This window comes from Nymphalis io, chromosome 29 (assembly GCF_905147045.1).
Source record: "Nymphalis io chromosome 29, ilAglIoxx1.1, whole genome shotgun sequence".
NCBI classification, from domain to species: domain Eukaryota; kingdom Metazoa; phylum Arthropoda; class Insecta; order Lepidoptera; family Nymphalidae; genus Nymphalis; species Nymphalis io.
The window spans coordinates 1,944,174-1,971,677 of NC_065916.1; the positions used below are offsets into that span (position 1 = coordinate 1,944,174).

General features: G+C 39.1%; 1 protein-coding gene across 5 annotated transcripts in view; it reads right to left on the reverse strand.

Annotated features, from left to right (window-relative positions):
* Positions 1 to 3,407: 3,407 nt before the first annotated feature.
* LOC126779489 (protein tramtrack, alpha isoform-like) overlaps positions 3,408 to 27,504 on the reverse strand; it is a 122,299-nt gene continuing 98,202 nt past the window's right edge. For all 5 annotated transcript variants that reach the window (XM_050503506.1, XM_050503507.1, XM_050503505.1 and 2 more), the window contains 14 exons: positions 24,141 to 24,294; positions 21,724 to 21,826; positions 19,818 to 20,069; positions 18,204 to 18,282; positions 17,819 to 17,899; positions 16,959 to 16,992; positions 14,718 to 14,874; positions 14,034 to 14,123; positions 12,112 to 12,221; positions 7,665 to 7,789; positions 7,094 to 7,242; positions 6,693 to 6,784; positions 6,432 to 6,531; positions 3,408 to 5,661 (listed from right to left, as the gene is read on the reverse strand). In XM_050503506.1, coding sequence (XP_050359463.1) covers positions 5,468 to 5,661; positions 6,432 to 6,531; positions 6,693 to 6,784; positions 7,094 to 7,242; positions 7,665 to 7,789; positions 12,112 to 12,221; positions 14,034 to 14,123; positions 14,718 to 14,874; positions 16,959 to 16,992; positions 17,819 to 17,899; positions 18,204 to 18,282; positions 19,818 to 20,069; positions 21,724 to 21,826; positions 24,141 to 24,294 — 1,720 coding nt within the window. In that variant the 3' untranslated portion in view covers positions 3,408 to 5,467. The remainder of the gene's footprint in view (positions 5,662 to 6,431; positions 6,532 to 6,692; positions 6,785 to 7,093; positions 7,243 to 7,664; positions 7,790 to 12,111; positions 12,222 to 14,033; positions 14,124 to 14,717; positions 14,875 to 16,958; positions 16,993 to 17,818; positions 17,900 to 18,203; positions 18,283 to 19,817; positions 20,070 to 21,723; positions 21,827 to 24,140; positions 24,295 to 27,504) is intronic.

Sequence of the window (27,504 nt, forward strand, 5' to 3'; positions counted from 1 at the left end):
GTAGACCCCAAGGTTGGTGGCGCATTGACGATGTAAGGAACTGGTTAATATTTCTTGCAGCACCAATGGATCTTGGGCGGTGAATACCACCTACCATTCAGTAAAAAGCTTAAAATGGTTGATTTGCTAGATATTGTTTTATATTGAAACCATTGCTTCGTTAATTGTGACAATTAATTAAGATTTTTAAAGAAAAAAAAAAATGTTAATGACTTCTGAAGAGTTGCAAACCCACAAATTGCCAACTGTTTAATTGGAAACTTAGAAGTTCTTTGCTATTAGTTGATGTATTAACAATTACGTAACTATAATAATCAGTGTGTTTCGTGCGAGTTTTTTTATTTAATCGATAGCGTTGATGTTGATTTGTATGGTAATAAAACAGCGCCATCTAGTGACAATAATCGGAATTACATACAGCAGTGCCATTTTGTAAGAACTTACTCATAGCCACAGGGTCAGAGACCCTGGCCCTTTGGGCCAAAATAAAAAGACGCGACAGTTGAAACTGTCGAGGAGGAATAGCCCGGGTAAAGGGGGGCAATCTCGAGGCCCGTACCTTGACTGGCCTAGGCCGGTCAGGAGGACCGAACTCTCAAGAACTTACTTCATTACTCATCCGTGAAATGTTGACAACCGACATATGTCGATATACTATTTTGATCCGTGTATACTTGAAATGTTATGATTATAATGGTCAATGTCGTATATCACTGTCTGACAGTTCACGACCGTTTTCCGCGGCGAGTTGTCAATACCATCGAATGAATGAAAAAACTCGCACTGGACATATTGTTTGCAGCCTCAACGTCGACAATTATCATTGTACCAAATAACGTTCCGTGAAAAATTCATATCGTTTATACTCAATCGTAAAAACTCTAGTGTTGCCAACACTAAAAATCTATTTGACATTTAACAATTAAAAAAAAAACAATAATATAGACGATTACAATAAAAACTTTTTTATCAGTCACATTAACAAAAAAAAAAACAATAATATAACGATGCAAATTCAAATAGTAACCCGATCGCTTCTTTGACATTTAAAAAAGTAACATTCGCGATCTCTTATCAATATACGTAATCTAAAAATAATGAGTTTTGATTACACATTAGCTAACAATTACAAGAAAATCCTTACAAGTTTTTTTTTTAATTGAGAATTATTAACCGATTTAAAAATTATCAAACGAAACATTTCAACAGATCAAATTACTAAAAAAAAACCTAATTTGATTTTGTATGAAACATAATAATTCTTTTTGATTAAAAAAAATAAAATCTAGCAACAATTCTCATTTAAAAACACGTAAATTTTAAAACTAACCACCGCCTTCGGCGTTGCCTTTTCGATTACATTACAAATGTGTACACGGAATAACATTTCAAGTTCACTGAGTTTTATTACCGTTAAACGTTGATTTTTCATATTATTGAAAATACAATATTATTACATCATCAACTCGACTATACATCGCTTTATCTCTTTCTATCATCAGTAATTCGACGTAAGAAGGGCGAAGACAAAACACTCAGTTCTTTTACATACGATTGTCAATCAAAGTTTTCTTTTCTTAAAATTTTCGACAATGTTTATGGTCTGTTTCGAAAAGACAAACATCCGAGCGGTGTTTTATAAATAAATAAACATTTTAAAATAGTTTTGAGTAACAATCAAGATAACTTAGATAATAAATTACAATGACAATTTGGTTCAAACATCCAATTGAATTTGGATAAAAATATATATTAAAAAAAAAAACATATCTTATACATTAATTATATATACATTACAAATGGGTGGGGTCCTAATTAAGCAGCGTCACATCTCAATCAAAGAGCATTTAACCCAAAATTTCGCCCAGCGAGTGGACAAAATGTAATTAACGATATTATTGCGAGAATTCATAGGAAATTATGTTTAAAATAGACAAAAAAAAACTTAATTCATTATTATATATTAAAGAATACGCCTCGTTATAAATTAATAGTAATTTTTTAATCTCTTTTTAAATTAAAACACAACTAATTTCTAACATAAACATATGTGACACGAACATTTAAAAAGTTCAACAACAAAACATAAAAAAAAACATCTAAATTATTCCGCTTTTGTTTATCAATAATAAAAAAAAAACTATTCAAATATCGAATATCGAGTTTACCACATGTCTACTTAAATATAATAAAAGTAAAACATTATATAAAAAAACATCATCACTCACATTTATATAATCAAGCTGGATGATAACTTATGTAATATTAAAAAAAAATATATATCAAGTTGGACAAGACAAATAGAGGAACGATACGCAGTTTTTTTTTTAAATTATACTATACATAATTATATATCTTAAACGAACTAACCGACGGTATCCTTAGTATATGTATGTATATATTTATATTTGACGTACAAACTAATCTATAAAAATTAAAGTTTAAACTTTTTTTCATATATTTTTTTTTCTTTTATATTTTTTTAAATCTATACTAAAATATTTTCACGTGTGGAAATGGAATTTTTATACTTCATTTACATCGATTTACATTTATTTTACGATTAAATGTAATTAATCAGTCACACACCACATGATCCATTATTTACCTTACACGATATATAACAATAAGTAAAAATATATAATAAATTTTGATTACATTTATTAAACGAAAACAATTTTACACGAAGTTCGAGAAACAAAATGTAAAAACGCCTTCATTTAAAATGGTCTCATTTAATAAATATATTTCATTTATTAATAATTTTGGTCGGCTATTATATATTTACAGGGAATACTATTTATATAAAAACGAATATTTAAAACGTTATTAAAAAAAAAAAACTTTTGAAAATCATTCAAATTAGCTGTCTGTTTTTGTATTTGAAAGGTCAGGGGCGTAGCTAGGCGTATGAAGGCCCCCCGTGCGGTGAGGCGTTGTATTAATGTCATACAAATATATAAGCGCAAAATATAACGAGTCACTACAATTCAAATTGCCAACAATACATAACTAGGTCACATAAATTTGTTTTGTTTTTTAATATCTTTGCCCCGGGGTCCCCTTCGATTAAGGGGCCCTATGACAGCTACGCCACAGTTCACGATGCTTAAATATTAGCACAGAAACGGGAATCGAAGGTTATAGCTTTCCTGAACTCTCGTAACGTGTTTCATATTAATAGGCCGTTGTATATAAACGATTGAACTCATAAGGAAAAACATGTTAAGTATATAGAAACAGGATTAGCGTTGATTCGATGCATGGGTGGGTAGGTTACAAATTTATTATATATATATATATATACATATATATATATATATGTATATATATATATATATATATATATATATATATATATATATATATATATATATATAATATATAATAAAAACAATTAGGAATGTACAAAATATATATATAGTACCCGTCAATAAATATAGCAAATCGACCATTGAAAAGAGACATTCGTCTAATTTCGTTTTCGTAGAGCGTTGTCTCTGTCGCACACTACCTATGTGATGTTTCGCAGTCGTTGCTCAACAGCGGTAGAGTGCGGTCGCGTCCAATTAAAAAAATATTAATATAGAGTTGTAAAACCCTCCAACTTTTAATAATTCGAAGTTGTACGATGGCATTTTTAGTGTATTGTTCACAAATCGCATCACGGATAACGACAAATTTGTTGAAAGATCCCCCCCCCCCAATTCAAACAGCATTTCATTCAGACACGAAATTCCAGTTTACTAACGATGTTTATTAACGGGGATTATATATTAATAACCAAAAAAAAAAAAACGTAAAGCAACAGTCTCACCCTTTAAAATATCCACCACGCTGCTCCAATACGGGTTGGTGGATAAAAGTGATGGATGAAAACGCACACTTGTGCACTATAATATGCCCTGCGAAAATGGCTCTCACGAAATCGGTCATGAGGACATTATCTAACCCGAATATTATCAGACATAGTGCATCATAGCGGTCTATAAAAAAAATATCTAATAAATATTACCAAATATATATATTATGATATTTACTTTAAACAATGCGAGTCTCTATATACTTAACCGGTTTTAATATCCACATTAATATAAAGAAAAATCAAAAATACAAAAAGTTAGTAAATTTTAAAACAAATTTGTACCCTTAAAGGAGTCATATTAAACGTATATACTTTGTAAAGCTTTTTTTTAAATTCAGTGGAAATTCCATTATGTTTTTTTTCAATATGATAAAATTTGTCATTTTCAAAGAAATGGCCGATTGAAGTATAATCGTTCAAGCTTATATGAAATAATTTTATGTATATTACTGTATATAATGTTGGTCAAAAGCTTCCTATAGTCTGATGGTACCACCTTACACAGACATCGATGGGAAAACACTTAAAACATCTGAACCGAATTTGTGATAGGCACGCATATTTTAATGAGAGAGATAGAAAATACCTGTCAAAGTTTGAAAATACCGTAGCTAGAAAGAGACGAACATCTTTATCTAAGGAGAGACTTTTGGCTGTATATAAATATATCTCAATGCAATGTTAATATACTATATATAGATAAAAAAAATTAAGAAAACACTATAATGAAAATATACTCTCAAATCCTGTATTAGGATATTCTAATACACCAATAGATGGCGCTGATCGAATATTTCAAATTCTGAATCACGCTGGCAAGATCTTTGGTACCGATTATATACACTTTATAATATATATATGTTAAACAAACTTTAATAAGTAAAATTACATAATCTCCTCCGATTATAATATAATGGGGGGGGATTTATAATATATAAAATCAAGATATAAATATCGTTTTAAAAACGATTTCTTTGTTCATACTGACAGTTGTATAAATTATACAGGATGCTTGGAATTGATTAAATATTATCTGTAACAAAAAATGATCTTTGTCGAGTTTCAAACTTCTATCTCCCGTTTTGATATATTAATGAATCGATTGATTAAAAATAACTACATCGCATCCAATGACATGAGGAGTAAAGCTAAGCATTGTGACTTTGAATGGACGTGACGTCTTTGATCTTAATAAGCGGTGGTATTCATTGTGGAGTCGAGAAAAAAAAACTTTAGTAAAATCAAAGTGTATATAAGTAGCTAAGTGTAACAGTGTCGTGTTATATATAGAGATATATTAATCGAGAACTGTTCGTGGTGTACAATACAGCGGAGCTGTAGCGAATCGCGTGGAATATGTAAATCTATGGTTTGTTTATGTTCGCTCCTTTTGTCATTGGAATGTACAATACATGAAATAATATATAACTGGACGAACATATATGCAATTTTGTTCAACGACAATCGTGATATCTTACAATTGAGCCAATAATATATAATAATTGCGTGACAGAGACGTAACGATCTTTCACTTAACACAATTAAAATAATAAGGAAACAATATGTCTAAATCGTGTTACGCGTATCTCCCTATCGACCGTGTCACGAGTCCGCCTTGCCGTGCCTCGCTGCCACTATGGTGAGGTCCGGTCTCGTGCGCATCAGCTGCGAGGGGGACGGTGAGGGCACCGGCGAGGGGGACGACGAGGGGGGAGGCGCGGGCGACGGGGAGGGGGGCGCCTCCGACCCGCGTAGGGACTCCAGGCTAGCTACTCGAATTGAGGGCCATTTGCCGCCTGAAAAAAATACATTACATGTATTTATACACAGTAGAGCTCGCACCATCTTTACTTTAAATGAACCAGGACGCAAAAGTGATAATTTTATAACATTGCGAGGGCCTCAGCTGTACCTTAAGAGTCGAGAAGTTATTTTCCCAGCTGTGGGACATGAAAAGACTTTTACTTACATACTTATTGTTTAGTAACGATAATGTAAAATCTATTATATAGCGTTCGATACTATGTTTATTAACTTAGACTGTTAGTAATCTGTGGGGTTACTTAATTGAGTTTAAGTTAATTTTATTTGTGTTAGCATATTGTTTTAATAGTGTGATTGATTAAAGAAGCCGAGATGGCCTGGTGGTAGAACGCGTGAATCTTAACCGATGATCGTCGGTTCAAATTTTCATGTACTTAATTTGTGATTATAATTCATCTCGTGCTTGACGGCGAAGGAAAACATCGTGAGGAAACCTGCATGTGTCTAATTTCATTAAAATTATGTCACATGTGTATTCTACCAAACCGCATTGGAGCAGCGTGGTCGAATAAGCTCTAAACCTTCTACTCAAAAAGGGAGAGGAGGCCTTAGCCCAGCAGTGGGACATTAACAGGCTGTTACTGTACTGTACTGTAGTGTGATTGTGCCCTAACGTTCTACTAGCTATGGGTCTGTCAAATGCGCAAAGCTACCTTGCTACTCAGCTTTATGTTGAGAGACAAAGAGTTTGTGCTCACTGATGTGGACCAAGTTTACATAAAACTCATAGATGATAACTCACTGCACGCTGGCTGACTGTGTTTGTCCTGAGTGGTGATGATGGTCGCCGGTATCGGGTCATCATCGGCCAGGCTGCCTACCATCACTTTCTTGCCTGGCACCTGTTATTCGATATTAACTCATATAATAATCGGTTCAATATAATCATCTGATTACGATGACGTCACACACACACATACATACATATACATATTTTTTTTTTACAAAAACTGTCGAAGAAGCAAAGGTTATCCTGTGTTTATGTTTGTATCTGAGGGTTCACCTTATCTGGTTTCCGCGGCTTGACGGCGGTCGTGTAGGTGCGCGCGCGCAGCTTCAGCGACGGATCCACTTCAATGGGGACGGGTTCGAAATCTGATGAAGAAAATTACGTCATCTCAACATGAATATGACATTGATGTGTGTGTGGTGTTAAAGATAAATTGGTAACTAAATTACTAATGACACATTGATATAGAAATGAGCTTTATGGCAAGGCGCTAAGGTCGCAATTTCCCTGTAGAATGATCTGATATCGAACTGAGCTCTATGCGAAGGCGCTAAGGTCGCTATTCCCCTATAGAATTCATTTATATAGAAATGAGCTCTATCCCAAGGCGCTAAGGTCGCTATTCCCCTGTAGAATGCACTGATATAGAAGTGAGCTCTATGGAAGGCGCTAACCCTTGTCGGAGACGTCGGCGACGTAGGCAGCGAGGTTGGCGGGGTTGACGCCGAGCGCCAGCGCGGCCGCCTCGATGCCGAGGTCGCCGCGCTGCAGGCGGTCCAGGATCTCCGACGGGCCCTTCGCTTGCCAGAAGTCGCGGGCGGTCCTACGAGGAAACAGTATTGGTTTTAACTGGCTGTGCCCGCGGTTTCACCCGCGTACGACTTAAATAAGCGGATCTAGATAGGGCAACATACGATTGGCCATGAGAAAAACGTTTCCTTAAATCTATTCCGACACACTTGAATGTCTTTCCCCGTGCCTTATTGTGACTGCAAACAATATACATATATAACAAAATACCAACAATACCATCGTTAACTCGTAACGGCCTGGGGTTGAACCCGTCTCTGGTTAAGATTCCCGTGACACCTCCGAAAAAAAAAGTAGGTACCGCTGGTTTTAAGGTATTCCAATGCACTGGAAGTTCTAGGCATCGGAAAACGCGTAAATGCGTTTTGCCAGCGAAATAAAAAAAGGACCTCACGTCCTTATAAATATACAATCTAGGGCATTATAATTTCTCACCGATAAGGCCTGTTAATGCATCCGTAAACATCACGATATCTGCCGTACAGTGTCCCGTAGCTGACGCCTAATATTTCCGCAGCTTGCTTCATCTCTAACTCCTTGAGACGCACAGCTTCCATCACCTGGAATGATACGAATTGTTGTTATTTTTTTTAAATAGGACACCTGGTTGTATGTGGTCACCATCACCCATAGACATTGGCGCTGTAAGAAATATTAATCTTTCCTACATCACCAATGCGCCACCAACCTTGATTGAACCAAACTAAGATGTTATGTCTTATATATCGTCATTTTACAATTATATATATATTTGACTGCCTCGTTGGTTTAGTTGCTAGATAAAAGGCCTATGACCCGGAGATCCTGGGTTCAATTCCCAGGTGGGACAATAAAAAGTTATTGGGTTTTTCTGGAAGAAAACTCTCAGTAACAGCTCGGGTCTTGAAGCTGGAAGTGTGTACATTCCCGAAACTCGGAAAGCACGTAAAACCGTTGCTCCTGCGCCTGAACTATTTTTGGTTGTGTCGGATTGCTGTCCCATCGGATTATGAGAGTTAGGGAACAGAGAGTGCACCTGTGTTTGCGCACACACTTGTGCACTATAATATCACCTGCGCAGTTGACTAATCTCTCTTGAGATTGGCCGCCGTGGCCGAAATCGGTCTGGAGGACATTATTATTCAATCAATCAATCAACAGCCAATCGTTGTCCACTGCTGAACATAGGCCTCTCCCAAGGTGCGCCAAAGCTCCCTGTCCTCCGCCTTCCGCATCCAGTTGGTGCCCGCCACCTTCTTAAGGTCGTCGGTCCACCTGGCTGGAGGGCGCCCTACGCTGCGCTTGCCGATTCGCGGTCTCCACTCTAGGACTCGTCTGCTCCAACGGCCATCGGTCCTACGACATACGTGACCAGCCCACTACCACTTCAGCCTGCTTATTTTGCAAGCTATGTCGGTGACTCCGGTTCTTTTCCGGATAATCTCATTTCTGATCTTATCCTTCAAAGATACTCCGAGCATAGCTCGCTCCATAGCACGCTGAGCGACTTTGAATTTGTGGACTAGTCCCGCAGTTAGTGTCCACGTTTCGGCACCGTATGTCATGGCAGGTAAGACGCATTGGTTGAAGACTTTCGTCTTCAAACATTGCGGTATAGACGACTTGAGGACTTGACGAAGGTTGCCAAATGCTGCCCATCCCAAGCGAATTCTTCGATCGGCTTCCTTCTCGAAGTTGTTCCTACCGACTCGTATTATCTGTCCTAGGTAGGTATATTCACTAACAACTTCGAGAGGTTTCCCCTCGACGTATATCGGTCCCGGCACGACATGCCTATTGAACATGACCTTGGTCTTGTCCAAGTTCATACCGAGACCGACACACCGGGAAGACTCGCCTAGGCTACGCAGCATTTCGGTGAGTTGTTCCAGCGACCACCAACTTACCAAAGGTAAGTTGAAAAGACATTTGGAGACACATACCGGCTTAAAAAAATACCAGTGTCATATTTGTTATAAGTTCTTCACACGGCCCAGTTATCTAAGGATTCATGTTAGGACTATACACGGTACACAGGATTATAATTTTAGACTAGAAAAACAGTATGGGTTGTCTGCTGTACCCCTCATGGGGCACTCCGCTTGAATGGAGTCGAGCCACTTTTAATATAAGTGTACCTTACCTGTAATTTAATATGGAGTGATAATTTTTTACCTGTCAAACGTTTAGGCAACTAATGTCAATTTTTTTTTTAATTATATTGTTGACAAGAATTCAATGTTGAGACCAAAATTTAAATATATTAATAAAAAAACAGGTTTATATAAAGAATTGTATGAAGTGGTATTTTTATGTATTTTATAATGAATATGGGTACCTTGATGCGGGTATGTTGTTTAGTCTGTACGGTTTTAGTTTTCTATATATGGGTGTAGCTGGGATACTGGGGGGCACACACAGGGGAGCACAGTAACCATTATAAAGCACTTCTTAACTTGCAACTTGTGATTATTATTTAATTAAGCGTTTTATAGTTTAGCCGAGATGGCCCTGTGGTAAGAAAGCGTGAATCTTAACCGATGATCGTGGATTCAAACCGGGGCAAGCACCACTGAATTTTCATGTGCTTAATTTGTGATTATAATTCATCTCGTGCTTTACGGTGAAGGAAAACATCGTGAGGAAACCTGCATGTGTCTAATTTCACTGAAGTTCTGCCACATGTGAATTCTACCAACCCGCATTGGAGCAGCGTGGTGGAATAAGCTCCAAACCTTCTCCTCAAAAAGAGGAGAGGAGGCCTTTAGCCCAGCAGTGGGACATTCACAGACTGTTACGGTACGGTTACGGTTCCAGCGACTCTGCTATGATGACGATATCGTCGGCAAATCGAAGGTGTGAGATGTACTCGCCGTTTACATTGACTCCATACCTAGTCCAATCCAGCGTTTTGAAAACGTCTTCCAACGCGTTGGTGAACAGTTTCGGGGATATTACATCCCCCTGTCTCACCCCTCTGCGCAATTGGATCGCCTTCGTCTTACAGTCCTGGATGTGGACAGTCATTGTAGCGGCGTTGTACAGATATCTCAGTACCTCGATATATCTCCAATCGATATGACATCTCTGCAATGAGTCGAGCACTGCCCAGGTTTCGATGGAGTCGAAGGCTTTCTCGTAGTCCACAAATGCCATACACAGCGGCTGATTGTACTCTTCGGTCTTCTGCACAATCTGCCGAACAGTATGGATGTGGTCCACGGTGCTGTAGCCTGATCGAAAGCCGGCTTGCTCTGGGGGCTGGAACTCGTCAAGTCGTCTGGCGAGACGGTTCGTGACGACTCTTGAGAACAGCTTATACACGTGACTCAGGAGGGAGATTGGTCTGTAGTTTTTCAAGAGGGTTTTATCACCTTTCTTGAAAAACAGTACCACCTCACTCCCGCTCCACGTTTTCGGGGTCTTGCCATGTTGGATGACGGAATTAAAGAGGCTTGCTAGCTCTTTCAGGACCGGAGTCCCGCCTGCCTTAAGCAACTCTGTTGTGATTCCGTCATCTCCCGGAGATTTGTTGTTTTTAAGCTGTTCTAGAGCCGCCCTAATCTCTCCTTGGTCAACGACCGGGAGCTCCTCGGAGTAATGGCGCATAAGAGGGGCGCGCTGGTCATCAATACTGATTCCCATGGGTTTATCCGATCTTGAAGAGAACAACTGCCCATAAAACCTCTCTACTTCTCCGATAATCTCAGGCCTAGAGGTAACGACCCCACCATTTTCAGTTTTAAGTTTTGTCAGACGCGGCCTCCCAAACTTGCGAGCGAACACTTTCGATCCCCGATTTTGCTCAATCGCAGCCTTGATGGCACGGGTATTGGAGCGTCGGAGATCGCGTCGCGTCAGCGTTTTTATTGTTCGGTTTAAGGCCTTATCTGACAAAAACGATGGTAGTTCTCGTCGTTTTCTCATGAGCTCGAGTGTCTCAGCAGAGAGTTTTGGTGCGTTGTCTCTTCTCTGTGGCGGAAAACACTTGCAGGATGTGTTTTGCAGTATTTTGACCAGCGTGTCGGTTCTCTCATCAATGCTGCTTATGGTTTCCAACGCGGTGAATTGATTTTGAAGTTCCATTTGGAACTTTTCGGAGCCTTGAGCAGCTTGGAGCATGGTAGGTCGGAGAGTAGACCTCATCATTCTCGATCTTTCGGCTTTTAAGTTGATATTTAGAGTGCCTCGAACCAAGCGGTGATCACTTCCGGTATTAAACCTGTTGATCACTGAAACATCTCTAAATATGTGCCTTTTATTCGAAATGATAAAGTCTATCTCGTTCCTTGTCACGTTATCGGGGCTTCGCCAGGTCCACCTCCTCTGAGGCTTCTTTTGAAAGAAAGAATTCATCAAAAAAAGCCCCTGCGCTTCGAGAAAGTTTACCAGCATTTGCCCCCTGTGATTTCTGCAGCCCAAGCCGTAAGGTCCGACTTTCGATTCACCGCTATCTTGTACTCCCACTTTAGCATTAGTCTCCCATAACATTATTATTATTATTATTATATATATATAAATATATATATAGATAGAATAGGAAAGCGGACGAGCATATGGGCCACCTGATGGTAAGTGGTCACCATCGCACATAGACATTGGCATTGTAAGAAATGTTAACCATCGCTTACATCACCAATGCGCCACCAACCTGGGAACTAAGATGTTATGTGCCTTGTGCCTGTAATTACACTGGCTCACTCACCCTTCAAACCGGAACACAACAATACTAAGTTCTGCTGTTTTTCGGTACCACCCACTCACCAGATAGGTGAGTGGGTGGTACCTACCCAGACGAGCTTGCACAAAGCTCTACCACCAGTAGATCATCTATATAACCCTGAACAGTATAATAAGCCTTATTTATTATTATATTAATACCATATTATTTGGTGAAACTTACCCGCTTCACATAGTTCTCCTCCCAGAACTGTGGCCGTCTCCCGTGCTGGAGATAGTCGTTCAATTTCACGACATCCATGAACCTCGGGTCTTGCATACCCAACTTGTTCGCTGCGAAAAGAAAACGAAACGAACGAATGAATTAAGTTCAATCATTATTTGTTTATCATTTGACGAGCCGGTTGGCGTGGTTGATAGATACATGCCTTTCACGCCGAATGTTGTGGGTTCGATTCCCACCCAGGATATACATTTGTGTGCATGAAAATATCTCTTTGTCCTGAGTCTGGGTGTAATTATCTATATAAGTATGTATTTACAAAAGAAAAGTAGTATCAGTTCTCTGGTTTCCATAGTACAGGCTCTGCTTAATTTGGGATCAGATGGCCGTGGGTGAATAATGTCCCAGGATATTATTATTATTATTTAGGTGGCGATATGTGCACCAATTTGCTTCCCTCTCTGCTAATTTTTACAATAGGACTAATTAAATGATTCCCTATTTATTTCGTGGTTTTTGAAGTGCCATAATTTAATTGTTATTTGTTTGTTTAGTTTGAGCCGAGATGGCCCAGTGGTTAGAACGCGTGAATCTTAACCGATGATCGTGGGTTCAAACCCGTGCAAGCACCGCTGATTTTTCATGCGCTTAATTTGTGTTTATAATTCTTCTCGTGCTTGACGGTGAAGGAAAACATTGTGAGGAAACCTGCATGTGTCTAATTTCATTGAAATTCTGCCATATGTGTATTCTACCAACCCGCATTGGAGCAGCGTGGTGGAATAAGCTCCAAACCTTCTCCACAAAAGGGAAAGGAGGCCTTAGCCCAGCAGTGGGACATTAACAGGCTGTTACTACTACTACTACTGTTGTTTGTTTATATTATTAAATAAATAAATAAATCCATAATAGTTTTAAGTCAAAAATATTTAAAATAAATTTATCTTTCATTCATTGTATTTGTATTTTTTGTATTACTCTGTTTTAGGATTTCGAATTTTATTAATAAACTTTATCATTTAACATGAGGTTTTGTTGTTTTGTTTTACTTCTGTAAGTATCATTTTTAATCTGTAAAATCCTTATTTTTTTTTTAAATTATATTAGCTGTTAATTAGTTAAATAAGATGCTGTGGTTTCTTATAACTGAGTACATAGGCTTGAAACTCGTGTAATGTGTTAAAAGCTTGTGATGTGTTAGAGATCCATGTCGGAGATTCTATTGAGAAAAAAAAGTCAAAAAGAAAACCACTGCTATTCTCCTGTAGTCTTATTTAGACATTGAAAACCTTTTGAAATAAATCAAGTTAACTATATGCAATTATAAATACTCTCTCTCACACACACACACAAACACATGCACACGCACGCACACGCACACACACACATTACTATTAATTGTCTTCTATTAGTTTTCTACAACACTAGACTATTAAAACTATTCCCTATTAAAAAGCTTTAGACGTAGAATATATAGTATTATAATGCGTGAGTTATGCTCTTGTCTAGTTATAAATGCATCGTCGAGGAATCGCCGACTATGATATTACAATATATCAGCTTCGGAATGAAAGGCTCACTATAAGCCTTATGTATAAATCCTAGTACAGTAACAGCCTGTTAATGTCCCTTTCGAGGAGAAGGTTTGGAGCTTATTCCATCACGCTGCTCCAATGCGGGTTGGTAGAACACACATGTGGCATAATTTCAATGAAATTAAACACATGTAGGTTTCCTCACGATGTTTTCCTTCACCGTCAAGCACGAGATGAATTATAAACACATTAAGCACGTGAAAATTCAGTGGTACCGGGTTTGAACCGACGATCATCGGTTAAGATTCACGCGTTCTAACCACTGGGTCATCTCGGCTTAAAATCCTAGATTGAGAGATATAATCGGGATATCGAGTATGTACTGACGTTTGACGTAGTCGATGTGCGCGGTGCTGGCGGTGGACGACGACGACGACGCGTGCGCGCGCGCACCGTTGCTGCCGTCCGACTCCTCGTCTGCAATACGCGGGCGGCGGTCAGCACCAACAGTTTCAAGTAAAAAAAAATTGTTCATTTTTTTGGCAACGGTACTCGTAGTTGTGACGTCATTTAGTAGCGGCCTGCGGCTTTCTCGAAATGATTGCCCAGTTACTTATATATATATTATATATAAGACTGTCGAAACCCCGTGGACATTGTCCTGCCCGTGTATATATTTATACCAGTTGACATGAAGAACGGTTGAAAGCTATATAAGTTAATGTTGCAACGCCATCTAGTGGCGAAACCAAATTGAATAAAACGAAAACCATCACCATGAAAAAAAAATGCTATTTCATGGTGCTCTGTCAAACGGTCTCGATGTATATTAGTCTCAAACATATATATAAATATTAATACTAGTATATATATATACTAGTATTAACTTGCTATTTAATCTTCGTGCAAGAGGGACGGAAGCAGATGTTAAGTAAGAAAAAGGAAGCCCATATCTTTGGGGTTCAAGCTTAGTTCATACTCAATTTCATCGAAATCGGTCAAGTAATTTAACCATGAAAACGTAACAGATAGACAAACAGTTTCTTTATATTATTAGTGAAGATTACATACCGCCACTGTTGTCGCCGTCCACTCTCAGCTTTGTCCGTAGGAAGGAGCCGATGTCGGCGGGCGGGTCGGCCCACTCGTCGTCCGACTGCTCGCGCGACCAGTCACCCTCAGGTCCCTCACCAGCCCCCCACCCCACCACACGCTCCGCTGTTATATCCTTGGAAACATGTGAAATCTAATTTACTGTCAATAATATAACAAAGTAATCAAGTTTATGTAATAATCAGTATATAGTAATGGTTTGACGGGCCGGTTGGCATGGTTGGTGGATTGGCCTTTCACGCCGAAGGTTGTGGGTTCGATTCCCATTCAGGACTGATATTTATGTGCATGAACATGTCTGTTTGTAATGTGTGTTGAGTCTGCGTGTAATTATCTATATAAGTATGTATTTACAAAAAGAAAAATAGTATATTTAGTATATCAGTTGTCTGATTTCCATAGTACAAGCTCTGTGCAAGCTTAATTTGGGATCAGATGGCCGTGTGTGAAAAATGTCCAAGGATATAAAAAAAATCGTGTGTATACATACTATTCCAATCAAGGGAGTAAAGATAAACAACCCTTAGATTTACATATTCCACAGGATTCGCTACAGCTCTCCTGTATTGTACACTACGAACAGTTCTCGATTAATACATCTCTATATATAACACGACACTGTTACACTCAAGTACTTATATACACTTTAATTTTACTTACAAACTTCCGATAAAAACGTCACCGTTTTACAAAACGCCATTGTTTTGCGAATATCACAGATTATACAAGATCTCGACGAATGGTATAGCGTCAATTCATGGTCAATGTTTTTTTTTTTTTTTACAATTAATAGGCCAAAGTTTGGCCGTCGACTTGCCTGATGTTAAGCATCGACACGGTCTAGGATGTAGCACGCTTGCCTATAAGAAACCTGTTTACTCTGGATTTGAAGACACCAACATTGTACCTATCAGGAAATACGGACTCGGGCAAAGCATTCCACAGTTTCTCAGTGCGAATGATGAATGTGGATTGAAAGCGCTTCGTACGTAGGCGGGGAATTTCCACTGTGTCTGTGTGCGCTTTGGTCGCGTTTGCCTGGCCGTTCGATAGTAAAAGGGGGTGGGAGGATGTTTATTTTTCTTTACTCCTCTCGTGGTTGGGATAGCTTATATAAATAATAATTAGCAAATCGTTCCGGCTTCGTCCATCTGTTCTTACTGAGCGTCTACGGCGGGAACTAGTAACTTGACAAATTTCAAGTCAATCGGGCGGATAGTTTAGGAGATCTCGTGATGAGTAATTCGCTTATATATATGCTTTTTTTTTATAGAATAGAAAGGCGGACGAGCATTTGGGCCACCTGATGGTAAATGGTCACCAACGCCCATAGACATTGTCATTGTAAGAAATGTTAACCGTCGCTTACATCACCAATGCGCCACCAACATTGGGAACTAAGATGTTATAGCCCTTGTGCCTGTAATTATACTGTCTCACTCACTCTTCAAACCGGAACACAACAATACCAAGTACTGCTGTTTTGCGGTAGAATATTGAGTGGGTGGTGGTACCTACACAGACGAGCTTGCACAAAGCTCTACCACCAATAAAATGTAATAGATATTTAGATTATGTATGATTTAAATATATAATATATTGTTACGATGTGACTTTTGTAACGGGACGCGTCATGACGTCACCCGGACGTCTGTAAGTACCGTTAGCAACGCTATAGATTTTTTTATTGAATTTCTCGGATATACTTATGAGAGAAAACTGGTGTACGGTTTGAAAAACATTGTTCATATCTGTAATGTCATGTCTATTTGTTAGAGGCGAGATGGCCTAGTGGTTAGAACGCGTGAATCTTAACCGATGATCGTGGGTTTAAGCCCGGGCAAGCATCACTGAATTTTCATGTGCTTAAGTCGTGTTTATAATTCATCTCGTGCTTGACGGTAAAGGAAAACATCGTGAGGAAACCTGCATGTGTCTAATTTCATTGAAATTCTGCCACATGTGTATTATACCAATCCGCATTAGAGCAGCGTGGTAGAATAAGCTCCAAACCTTCTCCTCAAAAGGGAGAGGAGGCCTTAGCCCAGCAGTGCGCATTAACAGGCTGTAACTTTTTTTACTGTTCATATCTGAATGGTGTGTGGATGAGGGTGTGCTATGCTAGTGTGTACTTATGAGACGTGTCACACTCACACGACTCGTGTGTCGAGTACTTAACGGAACATTTTAAATACTTACTAAATTCCCATGCCGCCATTCTTGATCCCTCTCACTGAAAAAAGTAAATAAAAAAAATATTATTCGATCAAATTATTTAAAGATTGAAATAAACGTTACAAAACATCACGTCCTTATATTCCACTGGTTTCGGCCTGCGTGTGAGAAGAGGGGTTGGGGGGTGTAGGTCTTAGGTACCATATAATTTTTTGTACATGCCAACATGAATGCAAAATTTCATGACGATAGGTCGAGTAGTTAGAACGTGAAAGCGTTACAAACAAACAAACTCACTTTCACATTAATAATATTAAATACGATACATTAGCTTGGGCATAAGTCGAATAAAATGTATAAAATATATTTTCGTCTTGAGTAAATTTGTGTCTTTTTTAAACCACTTTTATTTCTTAGTGCAGTGTCAGTAAGTGATGAGCGAAGATCGCATTTAAACTCCCGTGCCTCGGACAGCACGTGAAGTCCTTGATCCTGCACCTGAACTCTTCATAGTCGTATCGGATTTGCCGTCCCATCGGATTATGTGAATGAGGGATAGAGTGCAATTGTGTTTGCGTACACACTTGTGCACTATAATTTGTTTTTGTATTTAAGAAAGGTAGACAAAGTGGCCATTGGGCCATCTGATGGAACTGTGATATAAACGACGACTTAAAACTAAGATGTTATGTCCCACGTGCCTGTAGTCACACTGAGTCACTCACTCTTCAAACTGTAAAAGAACAAGACTGAGTGCTATTAAGCGGTAGAATATGCGACAATTTTGTGGGTGGTACGTGTGCTGCGAAGAAAGCTAATGGCCATCATCAAGAAACACCAATACAATAATCCCTAAAAATTGTCATATATATATGTATACTAACGATTTAATTTGTCCGCTGTTCTCGTCGTCTGTGTGTTCCGTCGCGCTGATCACCCTCTGACGCTTCGGGCTAGGACTCTCCCTGTGAAAATCATCATTATCGTTTTCATCCTTTTCTCGTCTACTGCTGGACAGGCCTTAATTTGCATTAGTCAAACTGGCAAATAAACCTGATGGTAAGTCACCACCGCCCATAGACATTGGTACTGTCGGAAATATTAACCATATACATCGCCAATGCACCACCAACCTTGGGATCTCAGATGTTGTGTCCCTTCTACCTGTAGTTTCACTGGCTCACTTACCCTTCAAACCAGAACATGTCCTGCGCAATTGCTTTTAATCTCTTGAGATTGGACGTATCAGCTAGATAACACATAACTTACGTGTCTGACATTTCTCTCTTGGGGTTGGGGACGCTGTTCTTCTCTTTGGTCGGCAGTTTTATCAACGGCGGTGGTCCCCCTGGTGGTGAAACATGAGAATTAATAAGCTTACAACCGATGCCTATCCTGCGAGCTTTTCTGTAAGGAAAAGAATGTGATATACGTAACAGCCTGTGAATATCCCACTGCTGGGCTAAAGGCCTCCTCTCCTCTTTTTGAGGAGAAGGTTTGGAGCTTATTGCACCACGCTGCTCCAATGCGGGTTAGTGGAATACACGTGGCAGAATTTCAATGAAATTAGACGCATGCAAGTTTCCTCACGATGTTTTCCTTCACCGTAAAGCACGAGATGAATATATAATCACAAATTAAGCCCATGAAAATTCAGTGGTGCTTGCCCGGGTTTGAACCCACGGTCTCGGTTAAGATTCACGCGTTCTTAACACTGGGCCGCCATCTCGTGATATACGACATTGACCGTATTATAACATTCAATGATATATGGATTAACATAAGTCTGTTTTCATTTTTTTAGTTACAGGATAGCGTTCCAGAAGTCAGTCGGATATAAATGTGATAAAGTCAATTGGAAGGTGTGACGATGACCATGAAAAACTTTCAACGGAAGAAGAATTCGGTACAAGTCAGAAATACTTATCGTTATTTAAATATAAAATAGCAAAAGCTTGAAAACTGGCAGAAATCAGTTATTTTTTTTTTTTTTATAGAATAGGAAGGCGGACGAGCATATGGGCCACCTGATGGTAAGTGGTCACCAACGCTCTTAGACATTAGCATTGTAAGAAATGTCAACCATCGCTTACATATCCAATGCGCCACCAACCTTGGGAACTAAGATTTTATGTCCCTTGTGCCTGTAATTACACTGGCTCACTCACCCTTCAAACCGGAACACAACAATACCAAGTATTGCTGTTTTGCGGTAGAATATCTGATGAGTGGGTGGTACCTACCCAGACGAGCTTGCACAAAGCCCTACCACCAGTAAAATAATCATTTCAAAATTTATCTATATAGTCACACCCCATACATCACCCATACACCACCAACCATGAGTACTAAGATATTATGTGCATTGTGTCTGAAGTTTCATTGGCTCCCTCACTTTTCCAACCGGAACACAACAATACTGAGCATAGCGGTTTGTAGAATAAACGATGAGTGGGTGGTACCTACCCAGACGGGCTTGCGCGAAGCCCTACCACCAAGTAAATTAAGATTAAGAGCTAAACAACTCGGAGTGGAGACGATATTTCAATATATTATCTAACTACCGTCAAGCGTTGTGCTATTGTGTATTACTTTTAAATATTCGTTTTTTTTTTTTTTTTTTGATTTCAGCTGTCAAATCTTATCTGAAACCGATTTACAAGAGAAATCAAATAATTCTTTATTCAAGTATGTTTATAACCTATCCCAGTAGCACTGAAGGTCACATCATCAGCATTCGTGTTTACACAATGACCTGAGTAAAGCTGGCACCGATTCGGAATGTAGTTCACCGTACCGTAACAGCCTGTGAATGTCCCACTGCTGGGCTAAAGGCCTCCTCTCCTCATTTTGAGGAGAAGGTTTAGGTAGTCCACCACATACCATTAATATTAAGCTTTTCCTTGATCACGTCTTCAGTATCCTCTGGCTCAACGTGAGTCTCTCGTTCTGGTGTCTTTCTATCTATATTCTTTTCTTGAGTATTCTTCGTGGTTTGCGTGTTCTTCAAGTCTTGCGTATTCTTCTCTTGCGTACTCTTGCAGTCTTGCGGCTTTTCCGAGTTTTTCTGTTCATGCCTCTCGGTCGGTTTAATAACTTCCGTTCGTTTCTCATGGGCCGTCGTCGTCACTGCTCCTGAAATGTACGATCGGACTTTTTAGTATTATTTCTAGTTTGGACAAGTATTAAAAGCTATTCGAACGAATAAAACCAGTAGCAGTCGGCTTTAAATGTCAAAATCAAATGTGAAGTGTCAGAATTGACACACGGTTTTCAACATTTTAAGAGTATGAAGCAAGTTCATAAATATTTACATATAAGACTATAAGACATTACATACAAATAAATGCGTTGAGCTAATATCATATTTTAATTTACTTTAATTCAGATAAGAAGAATCTATATACTGAGCGGTTCTTGCTTCACGTGTACCGTAACCGTAACAGCCTGTGAATGTCCCACTGCTGGGCTAAAGGCCTCCTCTCCTCTTTTTGATGAGAAGGTTTGGAGCTTATTCCACCACGCTGCTCCAATGCGGGTTGGTAGAATTCACATGTGGCAGAATTTCAGTGAAATTAGACACATGCAGGTGTCCTCACGATGTTTTCCTTCACCGTAAAGCACGAAATGAATTATAATCACAAATTAAGCACATGAAAATTCAGTGGTGCTTGCCCGGGTTTGAACCCACGATCATCGGTTAAGATTCACGCGTTCTTACCACAGGGCCATCTCGGCTTTTTTCACGTGTACTTGATAATATAGTGCAAGTGTGTGTGCAAACCCATGTACACTATATATTCTGTGACTTAAAAAAAAAGTAAAGTAACAAGCTAGGAATGTATACTGCTGGGCTGAGGCCTCCTCTCCTTTCTTGTGGAGAAGGATTGGAGCTTATTCTACCACGCTTCTCCAATGCGGGTAGGAGGAATGGAATACACATGTGGCAGAATTTCATGAAATTATACACATGCAGATTTTCCACGATGTTTTTCTTCGCTGTCCAGTACGAATTATATACACAAATTAAGCACATGAAATTACAGTGCTGCTTGATTTGAACCCACGATCATCGTTTAAGATTGATACGTTCTAATCACTAGGCCATCTCTGCATTTACTTTAGTTACATGTTACTTTAGCTTAAAAAATTATATTAAGCTGGAGGGGAAGGGATGTAAACAATATCCTGGGACATTATTTTCACACACTTCCATCTGATCCCAAATTAAGCTTGTACGAAGCTTGTGCTATGGAAACCAGCCAATTGATATACTACATATACTACTTTTTTTTGTAAATACATACTTATATAGATAATTACACACAGACTCAGGACAAACAGACATGTTCATGTGCACAATTGTCTGTCCTGGGTAGGAATCGAACTCACAACCTTCGGCGTGAAAGGCAAGTATCTACCAACCACACCAACCGGCTCGTCAAATAAATAGCTGTCACACAGTCATCAAACATCAGATCGACGGCTGTACGTGGTCTCCGTGGCACGGGAGGGTAACAAAATTGGTATTGCAACCATATAATATGGTAACCATATAAGATAAACAATATCTGTAGGTCTTTTATGCCTATAATTACACTGGCTCACTCACACAATACTTGAGTGTAACACTGTCATTATTATCTGTTAGATATCCTAATAACCTATTAGTTCAGCCAATTGAACTGTTAAGTCTAGTCCACGCAACCTGATATCGAAGCCACCCCAAGCTCCAGAATCAACCTATTCTAGAAGAGGATGTAACACCAGCTTAGATTAAGAGCCTTACCAGTAGCACAATCGGGGGGTTCATCCTTATTATTCCACCGGATATCCGTGAGCCCTTTTATACGAAGTTCTTCCGCAGTCTTCAGCAGACCAGCCAATTGGGTCTGTAATAAGAGACAGAAGAATATTGTTAATATTATCTTTCATTTGACCAAGCTGCACCAAAACGAGTTGGTGGATACACACGTCGCCAAATTCCAAATCCCATGCTCGAGATGAAAACTCCAAATCGAGCATTTTAGCATATAGGTAGGCGGACGGGCAAATGAACATCTGATTATGGGTGAGCATCACCACCCCTAGACATTGGCAATGTAAGAAATATTAAAGACTCCTTACTTCGCCAATTCCACCAACCTTGGGAACGAAGATGTTTTTTTTCTGAATAAACTTAAATAACCTACCTAATCATCACACAAGTGCTCCAAAACTCTTTATTAGGTTACCTACCTACTCAAATTAACAAATAATTCATAACTAACACTTTTACTTTTTCCTTACGTTTTTTTTCTTTAAATTTAAGGGGCGGACATTTTATTTTGTGCCCGGGGCGTCTAATCCTAAAATACGCTTCGCGACCTAAATACCTCAGGTTCAATCCTTACTCCTTGTACTTTTATAATGTATTGTAATGCCTTTATATATTTATTTTAATAGTTTTTTTTTTTTTATATTCGCCGGGAGGGCAAATGACTCTACTCCACCTGATGGTAAGTGGTAGTAGAGTCCAAACGCGACGACGGCCAGTACAGACGGGAAAAACGTTCTGCACTAGCCGCCTTTCTGCACGGCCCGCAAGATGCCTCTTCACGCCTCGTTTGAAGGAACCCGGGTTGTAAGAGGACACGTGAGCTGGTAAGGAATTCCATTTTTTGGAAGTGCGACAAAGAAAGGAGTTGCCAAATTTCTTTGTTCGCGATGGAATTGATGTCACAGTTAAGCGGTGACATCGAGAACCAGCTCGCGTGGACTTAAGAAGGAAGGGGGAAGCAGGAATTAGAGAGAATAATTCCTCAGAGCACTCGCCGTGATACAGTCGATAGAAAGCGCTCAGTGCTGCTATCTCACGACGCAATTGTAAAGGTTCAAGGGTGTTTGTGACCTTTACGTCGCCAATAATGCGTACGGCACTTCGCTGCAACCGGTCCAAGGCCTCAAGTAGGTACTTAGCGGAGCCATCCCAAAGGTGCGAGCAATATTCCACGCAAGACCGTACCTGTGTTTTGTACAGCAGGCACAGTTGTTGTGGCGTGAAAAAGCGCCGCACCTTGTTCAGAACTCCGAGTTTCCGTGAAGCTGTTTTTGTAACAGCCTCGATGTAATTCCTTGGACTAAGGTCGCAGCGAACGTCAATCCCCAGCATGGCGATTTTGCTTTGCATCACCAGCGGAGTACCACAGAGGGAGGGAAGAGGGGAAAATGTTGACTTTTTCGCCGTGAGAGCGCATACCTGTGTTTTCTTGGCATTAAACTCAACAAGATTATCAGAGCCCCATTTGGCGATGAGCTCTAACGTCCTATCGAGTTCAATGACAAGATTCTCCCGCCTCTCCTCAGTTTCCGCCCGCCCAGCCACTGCGCGTCCGTGGTATCCACCATGCACTGTACTATCATCTGCATAGCAATGTATGTTCCCAAGGGAGAGCATATCATTGATATGCAAAAGAAAGAGTGTGGGAGATAGCACAGATCCCTGGGGGACCCCAGCATTCACTACATAGAATTGTGAAGCGCAACCATCTACTAAAACACGAAGGCTACGCTTGTGTAGGAAGCTGGCAATCCAGGTGCATAGCTGAGCAGGCAGACCATATGCCGGTAGCTTGGAGAGAAGACTTCTGTGCCAGACCCTGTCGAAAGCCTTGGAGATATCGAGGCTGACAGCCAACGATTCTCCATGCTTGTCGATAGCTTCACCCCAGAGGTGTGTTACGTACGCTAGAAGATCACCTGTGGACCGTTTTGGTCGAAACCCGTACTGACGATCATTAATTAGACAGTGATCTTCTAGGTAATGGATCAGTTGGTTGTTTAAAATCCGTTCCATCACCTTACAAAGTACTGAGGTGATAGCTATTGACCGATAATTTGCCGGGTCAGACCGATCCCCTTTTTTGGGAACCGCTTGCACAATAGCTCTTCTCCAAGCCTCCGGCACACTTCCCGAAGAGAGAGAAAGTTGGAACAGGCGCGTTAACACAGGAGACAGCTCCGCTGCGCACTTCTTCAGCACTAAGGCTGGTATTCCATCGGGACCGCTAGCTTTCCGTAGTTAATATAGAGACTAAACATATGTACTATGTTATATGCAAATAAGTTGAATTGAATTGGGTCACTGTCATCCCCAAAACATAAAGAAACATGACAAGCATTAAAATAAAAAAAGGGTTGGTCTTTTTTTGATAGCGTTTCACTCACATGGTGAACATTCATCTCCCCGGTGTACATGTAGTCGAGGAGAGCCTTCAAGTGTCGCGGTTCAGCCCCGTCTATAACGAGGACCGGCTCGCCCTGGGCTTCGTGAGCACCAAGCAGCGCGCCCAGTAGCTCGGAGCAAGCCGCTAATACCACTCTGGAAAGAAATATATGATTGAATTACCAACATACACACATACATACATATATAATATACATGATTAATTATTCTATATAGTCTTTTCCAATAGCAGAAAAAGTACAGGCGACCAATTCTACAAAACAAATCGTCACTTTATCGCAATCGAATCGAAGCGTGATCGTTGCCGTTTTTCCGTTTTCCTATTATTTAATTTAATCATCGACTCGAATCGAATCGACATCGACCCCAAATAAACAAACCTTAGACTAACATATTCCACGCGATTTGCTAACAGCTCTGCTGTATCACGCACTGTACTGAACACTTAACTACTTATAATTTAATTTTAATCCAAAAGATTAGACAATACTGACACAGATTGACGGACTGACACACAACGCATAGGGTAAGCCAGTGATTTCAAAAGTAAACAATTGTTATCAATATATAAATATTTATATATATATACAACGTAGGTGAGTACAAAACATTTTTTTAAATAGGAGATGAAACAATCTTTCACATATATGGAAATTGGCTTAAATAAATATCAACGTGGAATTGACATTTGTATAGATTCATTTCCTGGCTTCGTTTTTTTTGGAAGATTGTCTTCCGATGAAACCAAATGGTACTTAATCCTTGCCGTAGCTATTATAAAAAAAGAAACAGCCTCTGAATGGCCCACTGTTGGGCTGAGCCTTCGTCTCCCTTTGATTGGAAGGCTTAGAGCTTATAACACGCTGGTTGGAGCTAGTGTTATTTATATACGAGGAGAGTGGTTATAATTATATAAAATTACATAATGTTCTATTGTATATAACTGTTATATTCGTTGAATGATAAATATAATTTTATATTACGAACGCTAATAGAAATCTCGATCAGTGCGACAGGAAGTTGCTACATTAAATATTTATAATTTATATTTATTTGATAATATTTTATTCGTATTACCATAAATAATAGTTTAATAGACATAAATCAGGGTATTTTATTACATACATCATTATATAATATAATGCCCTCCGGGCCGATTTCGACCACGGCTGCCAATCTCAAGAGCGATTAGCCAACTGCGCAGGACATATTATATTGCGCACGTGTGTGCGCAAACACAGATGCACACTCTATTCCTTAACTCTCATAATCCGAATGGACGGTAATCCGATACGACAGGAAATAGTTCAGGCGCAGGACCAAGGGCTTTACGTGCTTTCCGAGGCACGAGAGTGACACATCCTACTTCCAGACTCCGGACTGAGAATCTTTGACAAAAAACCCCGATAACTTTTTATCAGTCCAACCTAGGGTTCGAACCCAGAAACTCGGGATCTGCGGCCCTATATCTAGCCACTAGACCGAAGAGACAGTTATCGCCGTCACATTAAAATGTTTTACAAATTTTAAAAATAATTTATATCGTTCCAAATTTAAAAACTAGTTTTCTATTTTAGAAAACATTCCAAATTTAAAAGTGGAGGCAACGATCGCATTATTTCTTACGTAATTAGGTTTATTAATTCGAGCGTTCTATAAATAGCATCTATTTCTAATTAAGATAAAATTTATTATTAAGATGGCTTAGTGGTTAAAATACGTGATTCTTAACCGATGATCGTAGGTTCAAACCTCGGGCGAGGTGAAATAAACACCAAGCCCAGCATTGGGAAATTTAACGGCTGTTAGTTTCGGTCTTGAATACGAGACGAATTAAAAACACAAACACATGAAAAATTCCAAATTCTTAACCTGATTTGAAGCCCCGCACCCCTCGGTTGACATTCACGCACACCAACCACCGAACCATATAGCCTTAACCGCTTTTTAATATACTTGTTTAAATTAATTAAAAATGTATAAAAATTATCATTTACATAATTAAAATTTCCAACGAACATTTCAATAAGACAACAAAATAAAACGAAAAGAGTTTGTAAGTCCACTTTGCTGCTACAATATTTATTGCATACGATAATAACATAAGGCATGAGATAAACATTAATTTAAAAAAAAAAAACTTTCGATATTTCTAAAGTGGCAATACAAGAATTCTTACACGAATTTCAAATCAAAATGAATATTTAACAGTACAAAACCGTTTCTCTTATCTGTAATTAATAAAATATATATATATATATATATATACACACACGTATATATTATATATAGATATATAATTTATTGGGATTATTTTTATCGTAAACGGCTCAGTAATTTAAAGAATGATTCCCGTACATGTTTTCGCAATTAATACATATATATAAAAAAAACATTTGCATGTTAATATGAAGGATACGTATGCATTTAAAATAAGTAAATACTTCGAGCATATCACGGAAATTAGTTGTGTTTTCGTGATATTTTTTTTCGCGATGCTCGACGGTGAGGTTACCACCCATTAATAAGCGAAGGAACATATGGTACACGTATATGATTCTAAGAATCAAAGCATACCCTATTCCAATCCAACAATTTGACGAGCCGGTACGCGTGGTTGGTGGAACACTTGCCTTTCACGCCGAAGGTTGTGGGTTCGATTCCCACCCAGGACAGACATTTGTGTGCATGAACATGTCTGTTTGCCCTGAGTCTGGGTGTAATTTTCTATATAAGTATGTATTTACAAAAGAAAAGTAGGATATCAGTTGTCCGGTTTCCATAGTACAATCTCTGTACAATTTTAGTTTGGGATCAGATGGCCGTGTGTGAAAAATGTCCCAGGATATTATTATTATTATTAATCCAAGGAGTACAGATAAACAAACCATAGATTTACACATTCCACGCGATTCGCTAACTGTATTGTACACTACGAACAGTTCTCGATTAATATATCTCTATATATAATACAACACGATTACACTTAACCAACCCGCATTGGAGCAGCGTGGTGGAATAAGCTCCAAACCTTCTCCTCAAAAAAGGGAGAGGAGGCCTTAGCCCAGCAGTGGGACATTAACAGGCTGTTACTGTACACTTAACTACTAATAAACAATTTTACTCCCAAAGTTCGCTACTTATTCAAGAATCCACAATGATAATCATAGACTAGCGTTTCACCCGTGGATTCGCTCACGTAATTTATAATTGCTAAAATTGCATGCCGTTTATCATTAACTTAAGGTTTAAATTTTCAAAAATCGTTCCTTAGTGCTTACTGTGTAAAAGGAACCTTTGTATGTCTTGCCGGTTCTTCTCGATAGGCTTCTTAGGTTTAATTCT